The sequence below is a fragment of the Scardinius erythrophthalmus genome (genome assembly GCF_964197995.2).
Source record: "Scardinius erythrophthalmus genome assembly, chromosome: 20".
NCBI lineage: Eukaryota > Metazoa > Chordata > Actinopteri > Cypriniformes > Leuciscidae > Scardinius > Scardinius erythrophthalmus.
This window is the reverse complement of record NC_138240.1, coordinates 9325151-9343152: the sequence shown is the minus strand read 5'-3', so window position 1 is coordinate 9343152 and position 18002 is coordinate 9325151. Positions and strand designations below refer to the sequence as shown.

General features: G+C 38.0%; 1 protein-coding gene across 2 annotated transcripts in view; it reads left to right on the top strand.

Moving 5' to 3' along the window:
- The window catches only part of faf1 (Fas (TNFRSF6) associated factor 1), a 76916-nt gene that overhangs the window by 9050 nt on the left and 49864 nt on the right, over positions 1-18002 (top strand). For both annotated transcript variants that reach the window (XM_081349406.1, XM_081349405.1), the window contains exons 4-6: positions 4385-4656; positions 15324-15415; positions 15747-15838. In XM_081349406.1, coding sequence (XP_081205532.1) covers positions 4385-4656; positions 15324-15415; positions 15747-15838 — 456 coding nt within the window. The remainder of the gene's footprint in view (positions 1-4384; positions 4657-15323; positions 15416-15746; positions 15839-18002) is intronic.

Here is an 18002-nt window from a genome sequence, read left to right as displayed (position 1 = left end):
ACTATACCAGAAGCTTGCGTAGCACAAATATGTAAGGAGTTGGCATGATTAGTCAATGGAGCCAGTAAGATATTGCTTGTTTCTTTGCATACAAATAATCCTTAATTATGATTATTATTATTCTTTTTTATTTTGAATTATTTTATTTCACTTTTTATATAGTTATACTATACTACTGTTCAAAAGTTTGGTACAAAAATACAGTAAAACATTAATATTGTGAAATATGATTACAGTTGAAAATTACTTCTCTGCTTTAACATATTTTAAAATGTAGTTTATTATATAGGCAAAGCAAATTTTTCCGCAGCCATAACTCCATTCTTCATTGTCACACAATCCTCCAGATATTATTCTAATATGCTGATTTGGTGCTCATGAAGGATTTCTTATTATTGTATAGTTTTGCTGCATAATATTTTTGTAGAAACTGATACTTTTTTCAGGATTCTTTGATGAAAAGTTCAGAAGAACAACATTTATTTTTGTAACAATGTAAAAGGTTTTGCTTGTCACTTAAACAAATGAATGCATCCTTACTATTGCTAAATAATAGACTAGTTGTCTTACAAAAAAATCTCACTGACCCCAAGCTAATTTTTGTGCGTACATTACTATGGTGTCTTAAAACCATTTATTTGGACTGCTTACAACCTAGAAAAAAAAAAATGAGAGGGAGGAAAAAGAAAGTGAGAATTAAAGTTGTTGCGGAAATAATTGCGGTGAAATAGCAGTGCAGAGAAGGCTGTCATCTCATTTCCCTCTGGAAGTCTGTTCCCCAGCAATTACCCCCTTCGTGCCATTTCAACACCAGAGTCACAGGAAATCAAACAATCAAGTTTACTGCGGGGGTTTTCATAGCGGTTGGTTGATGACCTTGTTAATGGAGGAGAACAACCAACAAAGTTGGGAGCTTTTTATAGGACACAGCACTAATGTAGCTTACTGTGGGTTCTGCACTGCTGGCCGTTTCAGTGCATTAATACAAAAATACTGTTTAATGTTGTGTCTGTCTATGGACAGCTGTAGGATTGTTTAGATGCACACCACTATTTCATACAATCAGGTCCCCCCCCCCCACACGTCCTTTTACCATCTTCTTTAGTTTGGTCTGCTTTGGATCGCAGTGAACTCATTCATGGTGTGTTTAGGCTGAATGTAAAGCTTTTCAGCATTCCATCGACCAATTAAATTCTGCCAGTTGCATTGTGGGTAAGAAAAGTAGTTGACAGCTTTCATTGTTGTGCACTCTTCACTGGGTTGTGAAGGTATATAGAGGGGCCAACCACCTTGGCACGGCGTTGGGCACTAAACCGTTGACACCCACAATTGAAAACGCAACAAACAGTTCTTGTTGTTTGTCTGTCTCTCTCGAAGAGTTTGTAAAGTGTTACACTACGCATTTATCCGTATTGAGATTTCCCTCAGTCGCCTTGGCCTCAAAGAGAGAGAAATTGAACAGGAACGCACACAAACACAACAGCAAAAAAAAAAAAATCTGACCCAATAACAGGAATTGAAACTTTGGACAACAAAAGGCATTTGTGAAATCTCATTGTGTCCGCCGTGCATTTCTTCTTCCTCAACGGTCAGCGCTCATGAATGCCCCAGAGTCTTAAGAACAAATATATTCAGACGGAGCGCACTCTGTGACGGTTTATTTAGAGGGTGTGTGAATGTAAGGGCTTGGACACGAGGACATGTTTTTCTCAAAGGCACGTAATTATGAATGGAGCCTGGCATGGCGACTTCCAGCCTGTGCATTCAGTGGGTGGCTGGCACCATACTGCAGGCTGTAGGATGGCACGGTTCACTCAAGTGCCCCCATTGAGTCGCCCGCTGCCAGCTGGATCTCTGCTCGGCGGGACCCGGAGACCTACGCGCTGTTGCCAAGCCAAGCGTGTGTGTAGACTGCCATCTAGACGCTCACAGTGGAATAACCTTTTGACTGAATGCCAGTGTCTGAGAGGGAGGGGAGAAAAAAAGAAAAGAAAGAGTCTTTAGCGGTTGTAGATTATATACAGATCACAAGATTGTTTAAAAATGGGTTGTAGATGCCGCGGGCTGTGGGACTCTGCTCCAGCTCCGCTCTAGAAAGATGTCTATTAACCACAGACTCATATTATCACAGATAAACGAACAGCTAGATCTGTTCATAATCTTGAGGTACTCTCATTTGTGAATTCCTTTGCTTACCAGGCGAACATCACAATTGACATCTTGTGTAGGCTGAACTCTTGAAATCAGTGCATTGGAAACCTCATGCTTAATATCTGAGGTTCGCCAGATTTGTATTTTGTCGTCATCATCATCATCATCATCATCAGGTGTTTTTTTGTTTTAGAAACATTCAGAAAGCTGTAACATTCATTAATTCATTCATCTTAAATTATACTTTTTTTATTTTAAATACTACTTTTGTTTACTGAACAGTTCCCACAGTTATAGAAAGCCTGGAAATGTTTGGGAATTTCTGTTGTGAAATATATTTTCATACAATATTTTTATGTGAGAAAAAGGCCAAAATTTGAGATCTTATTCAGTAATAATGTTTCCCTCATCAAACTTTAAACCACTGTGACCGGATTGAGTGAGCAGATTCTGGAACTGGTGATCCAGATTAGTCAAGTTTGTGAACAAATCATTTAGATTGGTTTTGTATGCCAAATTAAGAATGGTAATAATATCTGATTTGCAAAAATGATTCGGTCAATCGGTCATGAACTCATGTTAGGGCCGCTTACATTAACGGCACAAGTTTTATATAGCATGCTGTGCAATGATATTCTGTGTCTGTGCTTCTTTTCCATCATGTGACTAGCTGTTTTATTACATATGTTGAATTGTCTGACTATGTTGACCTATAGATGTCACTGAGGAGCAAATTTTTTTTTAGAGACATTTCTTTAATTTATCCAATGTTTGGGTTTTCCTTTTTGTGTCTAACGAGTTTCTGAATGCCCCCGGAGCCTAACGTCTTTAACCTTTTGGTATTGTAATAAGGTGGTATAAAGTCAGGCATTGTGTGCTGTGCCTGGCCCCCCGCTCCTGCTCTTACAGCGATATGTGCTGACCCTGGAGGAGAAGAGAGGAGCCTTTGTCCCGCCAGCGCTCAGAGAAAAGACATTATTTACTGCCACAGGGGAACACGGGGGCACGGGGGAATTCAGCCATCAGCCGCTGAGAGAGAGAGAGAGAGAGAGAGAGCAAGAGCGAGCAAGTGCCAGAAAAAGCCGTTTGTGTCCTCAGCAGAGCAAAATAAGGGTGATTTTCTCTGGATTGGACAATCGAGCGTCTGTTGGGCCCTGCCCATATTATTATACGAGTAAAGCCTGTTTACATTGAGTCTGATACTGTTTGGATTTCAGCACTGCCGGCATTGTGGATCATGCAGAGTGGTGTAAGGAGGTGCAAGCTTTTTCCCGCTCTCTCTCTTTTTGTTTTCCCTCCCTCACTGTATCTGTTTCTCTCCATTCTATGTTCCCTTTTCTAAAATCATCAAGCAAATTTTTTCTAATTTGGATGATGGACTCAATTTCCGCTAACAGTAGTCAGATTAAGTGAACATTAAATTGACAGAATGCCCAGTATTCACATTGGATTATAAAGCAAATACATAGAGGCAGTATATTATTTTCCCACAAAATATGTTATATTGTGTATTATATGGGCAAAGTTCTTGGATTTTGGGGCTTTCAACCTTTACAGGATCTAAGACCCTCCATCCAGACACTCAGTCAATGCTCCCTCTAATAATAACACTCTTTTGTCTTTTATTTTATTCTATAAAACATATCGAATTTTATTCTATTTTTCATGACATTTTTAACTAATATTACATATTTACTACTACTTTAAACATATTGATCTAAAATACAGTAAAAACAGTAATATTATAAAATATCGCTGTTTTCTATTTTAATGTATTTCAAAATGTCATTTATTCCTGTGATGTCGGAGCTGTATTTTCAGCAGCCATTACTCGAGTATTCAGTGTCACACATGATCCTTCAGAAATCACTCTAATATGCTGATTTGCTGCTCAAGAAACGTTATTATCAATGTTTTGCAGTTAATATTTTTGTGGAAGCTGACACTTTTTTTCAGGATTCTTTGATTAATGGAAAGTTTAAAAGAACAGCATTTATTTGAAATAATATAAATATTTTGTAACAATATAATGTAACAATTTAATAATGAATGTCTGTACTGTCACTTTTCATCAATTAAATGCATTTAATGCATCAAAAAAAAAATTACTGTCTCCAAACTTTTGAACAGTTTTGTATCAAAATGTAGTTATAATGGAGAGGTGCTGTTCTTATTGCAACTTTTACACTATTTGAGTTAATTGTAACTTTGCCTCATTTTCTACTCTCTGTAGTAATTTCTCCAGTGAAGCAACTCAGACTGGCCCCTATGGACCTCACAGCCAATCAGAAGCCACAGCTCCTACGCCCTCAGCCCCGCCGCCTTCAGAATCAGAATTAGCATCAGCATCAGCATCTTCCTCACTCCCGTCTTCATCCAGCCCGGCCTTCTGCCCTGTCCAGCCCTCACGGCACATTGTGGAACGGCAGTCACGGATGCTCAACTTCCATGTGGAGTACAGGCAGCGCTCCATAGAGGTGGTCCTGGAGGAAGCCAGCACAGTCGGTGAGCACACGCTGTTTTTGATACAGTAACACTACGTACATGAACAGTTAATCATCTTTTGGTAGACAGCTTACTGCCCATGTCAAATAAAAGAGTCTGCATGATCATGCTGCTCTTGCAAACGCAGCAAACGAGATTAGCACAGTCCTTCTTTCTTAGAAATACACACCAAAAAGTGTTTAGTAGCATGGTTCATGGCTTGCACTTTGTTACCCACAATGTTGACTCATTTCTCAAATCAGTTTAGGCTTTTGTCAAATAAGCAATAATTAACATGTCTTCTGCACTAATTAACTGTTTTTTTTTTTACGTTTTCTCAGAAATTATCGGAGCATTTTCTTGGTAGTTGTAGATATTTAGCTTTGATTCTTGGTATGACACAAGCCACTGAACTGAACCACACACTGTTTGTGTGACTATTTCTGTGAATGAAAGTTGAATCTTATGTCACGAGCACTGTCAACAGGAAGAGCTCTTGTGAGTTGCATGGGTGTGAGCCAAGCAAGCCACACAAATACAATGAAAAAGGAAGAAAATCGCTGCTGTTTTTTTTGTTGTTAGTGTAATAGTCCACTCTTTGGTTAATTTTTAATAAATGTAATTAATATAGAATAATATTTTATTTTTGTTCCCGTCATGGTAACACTTTATAATAATGTTCAGTTGTAAGTCATTTATAAGTGGTTAGTTAATGATGAACTAATCATTTACAAAACATTCATAAATGATTATTAGCAAGTGATATACTAACATTTTATGTATGTTTTGTAAATTCCGTTACAAGTCATTTACATTTGATTAGTTAATGATTAACTAATAATGTACAAAACATGACCATGCGTTTCATAAATGTTTACTTTTTTTTTACTTTTTTGTATGTTTTGCTCACATCAGGTGCACAGTGGTTAAAGACTCCATGTGTTTGAGAGAAGACTAAGTCTATACCCTCACCAGTCAGCAGTACACACTACAGTGTCCAACACCTGTTATAATGCATGAATAAATCATTTACAACACTTTCTGCATCCCCTAATTAATAATTGTGTAAACTATTCATCACTTGTAAATGTGTTACACATCATTCGTAGATACGATCTGTTGATCTTATGCCTTATTGATTCTTGAAGTGGTAATCTACGAACGATGTGTAAAACATTTACAATTGATGAATAGTTCACACTTTAGATTAGGGGATGCAGAAAGTGTTGTAAATGATTTATTCATGCGTTTACACATCATTGTGTTGAATACTTTTACTTACCTGTTACAAATTATCTGTACGTGTATGCAACAACATTTACTACACTTTCTGCACCCTCTAATTGCTACATACATACAAAAAAATAACATAATTTATTAAACATTTATGAAACATATATTCATGTTTTGTAAATGATTGGTTAATCATTAACTAATCAAAATGTAAATGACTTATAACTGAATCTACAAAACATGCATAAAATAATGAACATATCAAGTTTGAGAACTGATTTTCTGATGAATATTTGGCTGCATTGTGGTGGTATAATCTCAGTAATAGCTGAGTAACAAATGATTCACAAAAGATTTAAAGGGTTAGTTCACACAAAAATTAAAATTGTCATTAATTACTCAACCTCGAGTCGTTCCAAACCTGTAAAACTTTCGTTCATCTTCAGAACAGAAATGATCTTTTTGATGAAATCTGAGAGCTTTCTGTCCCTCCATTGACAGCTACAGTGAAGAAAATAATTGCCCACTTGCAAATAAATGAAGGGTCTATAATTTTTATGGTAGGTTTATTTTAACGGATAGAGACAGAATATCAACCAAAAAATCCAGAAAAAACATTATATAAAGGTTATAAATTGATTAGCATTTGATTGAGTAAAAGTATTTGATCCCCTACCAAACAGCAAGAATTCTACCTCCCACAGATTGGCTATGTACCCATGTGAAACACAGATTAGGCCTGTCACTCTAAAGGCCTGTTCACACCGGGACGAATTTCGCACGCGATATTCGCCGACGTTTAACGCCTCGTGACTAAACAAAGGGCGCCAATGTGAGAGTGCACACTGACGCGAAAAACGCCACGCGTAAAAGCGTCATTTTTTTAAAAACGCCTCGGGTTCGTTTTTTTGGTTTGACGCGCCGCGTCAAAAACTATCCGACCAATGAGATTGGCGCTTTTGCTCACGTGTCTGGAGCTTCTGAAGTTACAGTAAAACACAACTTGGGGGCGCTCAAACACAAAACGGTCTTGCCGAGCACACATACTTAACGGCGAAGAAGATATATGCCGAGTAGCGTCTAACACTGCCAGGAAGAAATAAGACGAGGAAGATGCAAGGCAAGATGAATGTAGAGCTGCTGGTCTCGTTGGCGCCGATATTCGTCCCGGTGTGTACGGGCCTTAAAGCTCCAATATGTAGGGATTTTGTAATAAAATTTCCAAAAATAACTTGCACAGTGTGATATATTTCCTCCAGTTATGTACTTACAATATCTCAAAAGTCTCCAAAGATTTTTTATTTCAGAGAAATTCCGATTTTAAATAACTGGCCGTCCCGGAAAAGAAATGTCGCGCCTCAGTGACGCAATGTCCGCTCTCTCTATCCTTCTTTCCGGTGTGGACCATGTGATAGGATATTCCACCACACCGGATTTTTTTTTTTTTTTTACAACTTTATTGAGGTTTTTTTCTTATCACAATAAACAATAAAGACATCTGACAAAGAATAAAAAAAGGAATAAAATAAAAAATATGACCCACATCACCGGAATATCGCATGGTAAAATGCGGAAGTGGTGGTTAAAGCGTTATAGCCATAGACTGTATGGTTATAGCTGTTATGGATCACGAACTCTTTGGCGAGTATTGAAGTGCCAACAAAACGAAAGCGTCCATATTCGGATACACGCGGAGTCACGGACTGTGTGACAAACGGAGGAATAAAACCCGGATAAATATCGGCAGGCGTTTTCGAGATGGAGAGAGCTGCGCGTCTGGACTTGTCAGAGACTCTCTCGCGAGTGTATTGAGACAGGTAAGACATGCAACTGTCAATAATAGCACTTATAAACAAAGTTATATTGCTCTTTGTACTTTGGTAAGGCTTTTTATCACGTGTGGTGACCGAGATTATGGCAGTACAATTACAATCGGAGATGATGTTAAAAAAAATATTTAGTCATTACTTGCAAATGTTCGTTCAAATTTACTTTTAGATATTGGTTTGAACACGTTAAACAACACGGCATTAACCATAAAAAACGTAAAACTGCACAACATTAACCAAACAAATCATTTGACAAATAGCTGTATGTTGTAACGGGATAGCCTAATATAGCATAACATTTCACGTCCCTTGCAGTTCATTAATTATGATGACATAAAATAATACGATAAGATATACAGGTAATACAAAAACGAATAAATTACCTCATCCGTGATCATGATTCATTAATTCCATTTAGATACATCGCTAGATGGTGAAAACGCATTATAAACCACATCTCCCATCGTCACCTCCTTCATAGCGTCATCAAGCTTCGCCTTTGTTATTGTTGGAAACTGCGCCCTCTTGTGGTCAAATACCAAAGTCACATACTGGAGCTTTAAGGCTGCGTTTACACTTGGCATTAACATGCGACCTCTATCCGGATGTTGTCCTCATACACATTGAAAAGACAAGTGTAAAGCGCTTCTGATCGGAATGTTATCCGATCAGCGTGTCAAGGTTCGGAGGTAGTCTAGGACGCATTGTGATCGGTTCTCAGTGTAATGTAAACGCAATCCAGCCATCGTGTCTGCATTCACAGGTGGACGTCACGCAAAACCCAGCCCACTGTCATCATTCCCCCTCCTCTCTCCAGGAATTGCTGCACGTAGCTGTGTGGTTTTGCGATACAGTCGAGTGCGAAGTACATCGTAAATATACTGAAATGTTTGCCTTCGCACCCGAAAGTTACAGAACCATTCATTTTCTGTAAAGAACGCGCATTTTTCCCACCACAGCTGGCAACGTTCCCGGACCTATACGTTTCTCTGTACCGTTTCCATTATGGCATCTATCTATATGGCATCAGGTGTAAACACACCGTGTCCTGATTGGCTTATGACCCGATCTGCTTGATCAGATCACGGTAATCGCATGTTAATGCCAAGTGTAAATGCAGCCTAAGAAAGTACTCTTAATGTCAGCTTGTTATGTGTAAAAGACACCTGTCCACAGAATCTGTATCTTCCATTCCAACCTGTCCACTACCATGGGCAAGACCAAAGAGCTCTCAAGGGACATCAGGGACAAGATTTAGACCTGCACAAGGCTGGAATGGGCTACAAGACCATCAGCAAGAAGCTTGCTGAGGAGGAGACAACTGTTGGTGCAATTATTCAGAAATGGAAGAAATACAAAATAGTCATCAATCGCCCTCGGTCTGGAACTCCATGCAAGATCTCGCCTCATGAGGTAAGGCTTATCGTGAGAAAGGTGAGGGATCAGCCCAGAACTACACGGGTGACGGGAGGATCTTGTGAATGATCTCAAGGCAGTTGGGACCACAGTCACCAAGCAAACAATTGGTAACACACTACGCCGCAATGGATTGAAATCCTGCAGCGCCTGCAAGGTCCCCCTGCTCAAGAAGGCACATGTAGAAACCCATCTGTGGTTTGCCAATGAACATCTAAATGACTCAGAGAAGGCTTGGGAGGAAGCGTTGTGGTCAGATGAGACCAAATTGAGCTCTTTGGCATCAACTCAACTCGTCCTGTTCTGAGGAAATGTGTAAAATCTGGGAGGAGAGCCTCCTTCCTTCAGCAAGAACACTGAAGATGGTTCGTGGATGAATCTTCCAGCATGACAATGACCCAAAACATACCGTCAAGGCAACAGGAGTGGCTCAAGAAGCAGCACATTAAGATCTTGGAGTGGCCTAGCCAGTCTCCGGACTTTAATCCTATAGAAACTGTGGAGGGAGCTGAAACTTCGAGTTGCAAAGCGACAGCCAAGAATGCCCATTTTCCACAAGTTGGTATGATTCTTTAGGGTCTTCATGTAAAGTTTGTAACATACTTTGGTTAAAATTCCTCAATGGTTGTGTAAAACACCCTTTTTACCTCCTTAAAAACAGCTCTGTTTACAGTGACCTGCTCACATGACATCATATTGCTCAGAATATACAAATAGCTTGATTGAGAGTATTTAGGCTTTTTGAGTATTGAGTATTTTGAGTATTTGTTCATTGTATGAGGGTTGTGTCCACACACTGGAAAGGCACATTTATATGCAAACACCATATTAAAGTGAATTTTGCATCCGATGACCCCTTTAAGGATTTAGAGAGGATCTGTAAAGAGGAGTGGACCAAAACAAATGAAATTTGTGCAAACCTGGTGACCAACTATAAGAAACGTCTTACCTTTGTGCTTGCCAACAAAGGTTTCTCCACCAAGTAATGATGTTTTGCTTGGGGATCAAATACTTGCAATCAATGCAAATCAAATTTATAACCTATATGTAATGTGTTTTTTCAGGATTTTTTGCTTGATATTCTTTCTCTATCTGTTAAAATAAACCTACCATAAAAATTATAGACCCTTCATTTCTTTGTAAGTGGGCGAACTTACAAAATCAAGTTAAAAAAATCAGCAGGGGATCAAATCATTATTTTCTCCACTGTATGCAACCACCATTTTGACGCTTCAAAAAGTTCATAAAGAGATCTTGAAACTAATCCATATGAATTGAGCAGTTTAGTCCAAATTTTCTGAAGAGACTCGATCGCTTTATATGATAAAGATTTTTAATTAGGGCCCAAGCCCTGAAAGGGCGAAGGCCCTATTGTTTTCGTAAGGATTATTTATTTATTTTTTTATTTTTTTCTTCATTCTTTTTTTTTTTGCCTTTTTGCCACTTTTGGGGCCCTTATCATGCTCAAAAACTCTTGAAACTTTGCACACAGGTCAGAACCCGCGGCCATCAGGGCCGGACTGAAGCTGGTACCTGGGCGTGGCAGGGGGGCTCGACAGCGCCCCCTGGAATGGGGTCCGAAATCTTGGTCCATATATCAAACACGCTTGCATGTAATAATATGAAACTCAGTACACATATAGATCTCATCAGGCCGCACAACTTTCGTGCTCTGAGTTTTACAAAAGCCCAACAGGAAGTCGGTTATTATACGTTGTTTGGAAAACGCATACAATGGAATGTGAAATACTCCTCCTAGGGAATTCATCCGATCGCCGCCAAACTCGGTGTGAATCAGTGGTTCTCAAACTTTTTTGGTCGCGCCCCCCTTTAAACCTTTAAAAAAATCTGACGTCCCCCCTCTCCCAAAAAAAATTTAATAATATAAATATATATATATATATATATATATATATATATATATATATATATATATATATATATATATATATATATATATATATATATATATATATATATATATATAATGCAATGATAAACTTACAAGTGTCTTTGATCTAGGAAATTATTGAAGGCCTGCTTTCTGTATTTCTCCTTGAAAAATGAAAAATAAAAAATTACAAAATAAAATAAAAACGTGCAATGAAAACAGCAGCGGAGTGCCGCGTTCACAATAGCAGCTCGTGATTCGGTCCACTGAAGAGGTTTTTTTCTTTGGCGAGCAACTTCTATGTTGGGCTTGTTCCAACTTCCAACGGTCTGAAGAAGAACGATTCATTGCCGTTCGTTGCCGCTTTATAAAAGAAGAGCGCTATCACTACCGCTTTCACGCACTTGAACGCCGTAGTAATGTAACGATTGTATTTTTATTTATTTATTTTTTGCTGATCTCCCGCGCCCCCCCTGCAGTAACCTTGCGCCCCCCCTGGGGGGCGCGCCCCACACTTTGAGAACCACTGGTGTGAATGAAGTCAAGACATTGAGGATGAATTCTTGCGAACAGATTTTTGATATCTCGAACGGTTTGGCCGTGGCGAGGAAACTAATTTATGGCGAATAATGGGACACAGGAAGTGTATTATAACTTCTGCATACATTAACTGATCTTGATTAAACTTCAGCAGTGTATTCGTGGTAAGAGGCCGATCACATGGATGTAACTATTGTGAGTCAAGGTTATAGCGCCACCAACTGGCAGCAGGAAGTGTGTCACTTTCAAAATGCTTTGAAGTCACCCTCTTATTTTTACCCGATTTGCTTCAAACTTTATGTGTATAATGTAAACACACGGCAGATGTAGAACTGTGAAAGGATTATTGATATCCTAGATACTGTTGCTGTGGCAACGCATCAAACTTTAATGTTCTTTTCGGATGCGTTTGAGACTCTTAGCATGCTTGAAATTGGATGAAACTCAACAGACACATAACACTTATTAGCCAGTAGACATGTGCAAAGTTTCAGAAACGGGCGTGGCAGGGGGGCTCAACAGCGCCCCCCTGAACGGGGTCTGAAAACTTGGTCCATATATCAAACACGCTTGCATGAATTAATATGAAACTCGGTACACATATAGATCTCATCGGGCCGAACAACTTTCCCTCTGTCAAGTTTCATGCCAGCCCAACAGGAAGTCGGCTATTATGGGTTGTTAGGAAAACGCTTGCTGTGGAATGTGAACTACTCCTCCTAGAGAATTCGTCCCATCCCCACCAAACTCTGTGTGCATGTAGTCAAGACTTTGAGGATGCTAAATTGCGGACGGATTTTTGATATCTCGAACGGTTTGGCCGTGGCGAGGAATCGAATTTATGGCGAGAAAAGAGAAACAAGAAGTGGAATAACTTCTGCATACATTAACTGATCTTGATGAAACTTCAGCAGTGTGTTCGTGGTAAGAGGCCGATCAGATGGATGTAACTATTGTGAGTCAAAGTTATAGCGCCACCAACTGGCAGCAGGAAGTGTCACTTTCAACATGCTTTTGACAAAAGTGGGGGGGTTAGTTTTACCAACAGTTACAAAAATCTTAATATATATTGGTCTCACCGAGCCGGACAACTTTCTAATTTACAGTTATTAGCTCAGAGCAAAAGGAAGTCAGATATTTTGGTTTGAATGTGGATTTTTTGGATATTTCAGACTCGTGAGTTTTTAGCTACTCTTCCTAACTGGTTTATTTTATTCACACCAAACTTTTTCAAAATGATGAAAATACATTAAAGATGCTAAATTGTGAACGGATATTAAACATCTCAAACGGTTTTGCTATAGTGAGGGACTAAAGTAATGTACAAAAAGGAAACTAAAAGCCTCATCTTCTAAAAATGTAATTAAAAACCATTTATTTCTATATAAAAGTATACAAATATCACAACTAAACCCATTTTATTCTTTTTTTTTTCAATTTAATTATTATTTATAAGTTTAAAAATAGTAATTGTACTATTTAGTCACATAAAAGTCAAGTCATACATAGGGCTATACTGCCCTCTTGTGTTCAAAATCAGGTAGGCCTATTGTATCTACATAAAAATATACTAGGTTTGTGACGGTGAGAATATTTTACCACCGGTTAATCGACGTGTGACACCGCTGGGGGCTTTTGAATCGCCAACTTAAAAACGAAAGTAAAATATGCTCGTCCGCACTGACATTGATAGTGGTTGAGCGAGCGTTTCAAATGAATTCCTATGGAAGTAGGAATTAACTGAAAAACATTCACTCTGTTCTGCTCGTTCCTCGCCGTGGATGTGCACCGTTATGAATGCCCGTGCAGCCATGAGCATTTTAGTTTCATTTTAAAATTAGCGCCTTTCGGGGGGTGGATTGCTTGAAATTATTTTACAAAAGCACAATGTTGTGTTTTATTGCGACTGTACACAAATATAAGTTAACACTTTGCAGTTTGAATGTCGTACTGTATAATGACGGAGTATGTTTTTATGTGTCCACTGTTCAATCGCGCCCACGCCACACACACACACACACACACACACACACACACACACACACACACACACACACACACACACACACACACACACACACACACACACACACACACACACACGGTTTACTATCTTTGTGGGGATTCTCCATAGACTTAATGGTTTTTATACTGTACAAACTGTATATTCTATCTCCTCACACTTAACCCTACCCCTAAACCTACCTATCCCAGAAAACTTTCTGCATTTTTACATTTCCAAAAAAACTCATTCTGTATGATTTATAAGCTTGTTTACCCAGGTCCCCACTGTGACACGAGTCCCCATGAGTCTGTGTGCATTCAGGTTCCCCACCGGGATAGAAAAACATGAACACACATACACACACACACACACACACACACACACACACACACACACACACACACACACACACACACACACACACACACACACACACACACACACACACACACACATTCCAGCATTGCAATCTTGACATCGCAGCCTGTTCATTATAGCCTTAATAAAATATAATAATAAAATAGTTAACCTAACATATAAAAATTACACTGCTCTAAATAGTCAGTAGTACAATTCGTACATTCACAGTAAGCACCGCTCCACTGTGATGTTTCAAGCACATTTTTGCGCGTGTGAAGAGGATGATTTTTTCCGTCGATATTGGAACACGAGTGAAGAACAAAGCCTATAATAAAGAATAGTTTAGTATCTAAATACATCGCAAATGTTGAAATATTTTGATTCTAATGAGAGGGTTACGTGAGCCCAACACTGCTTACTTTCATTTTTATTTTTACATTAAATTTAAAGGATTTGTTGTGGAATATTTTGAGTGTATCATAAAATCAGAATAAGGTAAGTCAAAAAATATTTTCTGTCTTTTATATATTTATACTGAAGGGCCAAAGCCGGTGGTACCGCCACCCCGGTGCCTTTAGGTAACTAAAGGCACCGGGGTTGCGGTGCCACCGGCTTGGGCCCGTAATCGCTGCTCGCAGCTATATTTTAGTCTTTTATTCTCATGTAAACATTGATCAGTGAACATAAACAGAAGCTCAACCGAACCTGCTTGACACAACAAACCTCTTGCAGAAAGAAGCTCAAACGCGCTGCGTAACACGAGCCTGAACATCACTGGTTCTCGCACTTCAAGCAAACGTATTTGAGCTTCCGTTTACCACAACTGATGTGCGAGTTGATTAATGTAAATTAAATCCGTTCATCATATAAATCGATCGCGTCTCTTTAGAAAATTTGGACTAAACCGCTCAATTTATATGTATTAGATGTAAAATCTTTTTATGAACTTTTTGAACCGTCAAAGTGGTGGTTGCATACAGTGAAGAAAATAATTATTTGATCCCCTGCTGATTTTTTTAACTTGATTTTGTAAGTTCGCCCACTTACACTTGCGAAGCTGTAAATGGTGGGACAGAAAGCTCTCAGATTTCATCAACAAGATCTTCATTTGTGTTCTGAGGATGAACGAAAGTCTTACAAGTTTGGAACGACATGAAGATGCGAGTAATTAATGATAGCATTTTCATTAGTAACATTACTAGTACACATATACCAGCAGGTTTAATGAATGAAAAAGATGTTTTGAAAATATATCATTTGTAAACAAAAGAAATTCGTCTGTTTGGCACTTTAACATTTAGCAAAGCAAGACTTTGCTAAATAAACTAGACTGGATGCATACTGTCCTCTAGTGGTAACATAGTGAACTGTCAGTAAAGTTTTATAACCTGTTCTCATTTCTTTCTCTCTGCAGGTGATATTAAAACTATTTTAGAGACTGAGCTACAGGTCCCTGTCTCCAAAATGCAGTTAAAAGGCTGGAAGAGTGGAGATGTATCTGACAGTGTAAGTGTGACTTAATTGTGTATGCTAATATGAAGGTTTTTTTTGTTTTTTTTGCATTAATGATGCAAAATTACTTATGTATCATAAATTATATTACATTAAAAATTATGAGTACCATGTTGAGAAGGAGGGGTTGGATTCAAAAAAAAAATTCCATTATTATTATTTATTAATAATATTTAAATTTTATTTTTTTGTTTTCATTAAATGGGGTTTTTGTAATGGTAACTTTCTTGTCTGTTCAAGTGTACTTCATGTACAGTTTTGCAAAATGGCAACTTTAAAAACATTTTTAACCTCTTTGGTTTTCTTCTTTTCTCCTTTCTTACAGACTGTTCTACGGAGTTTACACCTGCCCAAGAACAATAGCTTGTATGTTCTCACCCCTGATATTGCCCCTTCAGCCAGCACCAGTCAGAGCAGGTATGTCTACATAGTGTCATAATGTGCCTCTTTAGCTCAGATTGTGCTATAAAAACTGGTCCCTAACTGAAAGGATGATTTTTATACGATTTTTATTTCTGATTTTTATACTAGCGAGTGGCGGTCCATCTCTTTGTACCAAGTTACCAACATATCTCATATCCAAAACGTGAAATTTGTTTTCTCGTAAACCTCTCCCACTCACTAATAGCTGCCCTTTTATTTCTGTGAAACTCTCAAAAATATGGGGATCAGACATTTGTGTTTTCAAAACTTCAAAATCCTGTTTGGATGAGGTTGATGGGTTTCCTACTTTTCACATCACACAATTGCGTCTTTAACGGTTGCTCTCTGTTGCATCCTGTCACCGTAAACTGGCCTGTCAGTCATCTTGTCACAGTTAAAATACTCCACATTTCATTTAATTAAATTTCCTACCGTATTGGAGACAAATGTAGTATCACCTTGATCTACTGTCGCGGGTCTTTCATGCGGAGAACTCTCATATTAATGCACAATGATGCATTTAAAAGTTAATTGCCAAACGGATCTTTATAAAAGTTGAAAAGATTAAATATTACACTGATAACATTAAATAAATATTATTTAAACTTAGGTTAAACTTTGATTATTAATCACCTTTATCTAAACCTCTCACCGTCGGTTGCACAAATCTCCCATGTTTTGTAGTTTGTTGTTCTGAATTGAATCCTCCTCCAAAGCGCAGTGGGTTGTGGGTAATATCTTTCCACACTTCAAAATTTTTCCGAAAATAGTAGATCATCCGGGGACTTTTGTCATACTCTTTTTCTGACACACTTATTCTAATCTCACACACTATTTAGGATGGATTGTATGGACATTGGGACGCAGGGCTAGATCCCTTGTGTTTAAGAGAGGTCTCTCACTCACCACTAGGTGGCGTTGAAAGACCACATTTTAGACAGCGGCAGTAGATCTGCAGTTTGATTTGTAAAGCAATTTAATCAATTGAGGAGCTTTCCTGTGTTCATTTATTAATTTATGTGTTTGTTTATTTATTTATTTACTTATTTTTATTTACCATGCCATTCAAAAGTTTGGGGTCAGTAAGATTTTTTTATAATAAATTAATACTTGATTAATACCTAAATTGATCAAAAATGACAGTAAAGCTATTTATAATGTTAAGATAAATTTCTGTCTCAAATAAATGCTGTTCTTTTGAACTTGAAATCCTAAAAATGTGTCACCTTGTAAAAATAATAATAAATATTTCATGAGCTTTAAATCAGCTTATTAGAATGATTTCTGAAGGATCATGTGACAACTGGAGTAATGATGCTGAAAATACAGCTTTGACATCACAAGAATAAATTATATTTATAGAAAAAAAATACTTTACATTGGAATAACAAAGTACATTTTTAAAATAAGCAATAAGGATTTTTTTAATAAGCAACAAATTATAGACAGGGCAGTGCAATTCAAAGTAATAAATGAAAGGAACTTCAATTAGAAAGGGCTGTGTGTGTGAATGTTATATTGATGTGCATGTGTTTGTGTGTGTAATTATGTGTTGATTAGCACTGCTGTAAGCCCCAGTGGGAGGTGATGGTGGCGATGCCGTCGAGCGACTGGGTATAAACTGGCATCTCTGTCAGCTTGTGTGTGGACACTGTACTCTAGAGTGCGAAAACATTCTGAGAAAAGTACTTAATGGGCTGTAAACTAACATTGTGATAACAGTACCCTTCCAAAACACATCAGCACTTTATTTTTTCCAAAAAAAAAATATTTTTCCTTTTAGCACCTTGTCAGATTTGGTCCAGACGGAGGCATTTTGTGCGTGTGCGTGTTTTTTTTTCTTTCTTTTCTTCTTAACTTTCATTTCAAAGATTGCCACAAAAACACGCTACTGTGACGTACCGACTAGGTGCCGAATTGGACACTCAATACTCACACATTGGTTTCTATTGATGGGTGAAGTTCCTCCTTTCTCTCATGTCAAGTTCCTTTGACTGTTAAACATTCTGTTGGACTGTAATTTTTATGATACTGCTAGAAAACGCTTTTATTCAGAAATATGTTGACATGGAATATTTAAGAATGTATCACCCGAATGTATTTTAGATATTCTATCTTATGTCTAGTTAAAATATTTTATATAGTAATTTAAATTGTG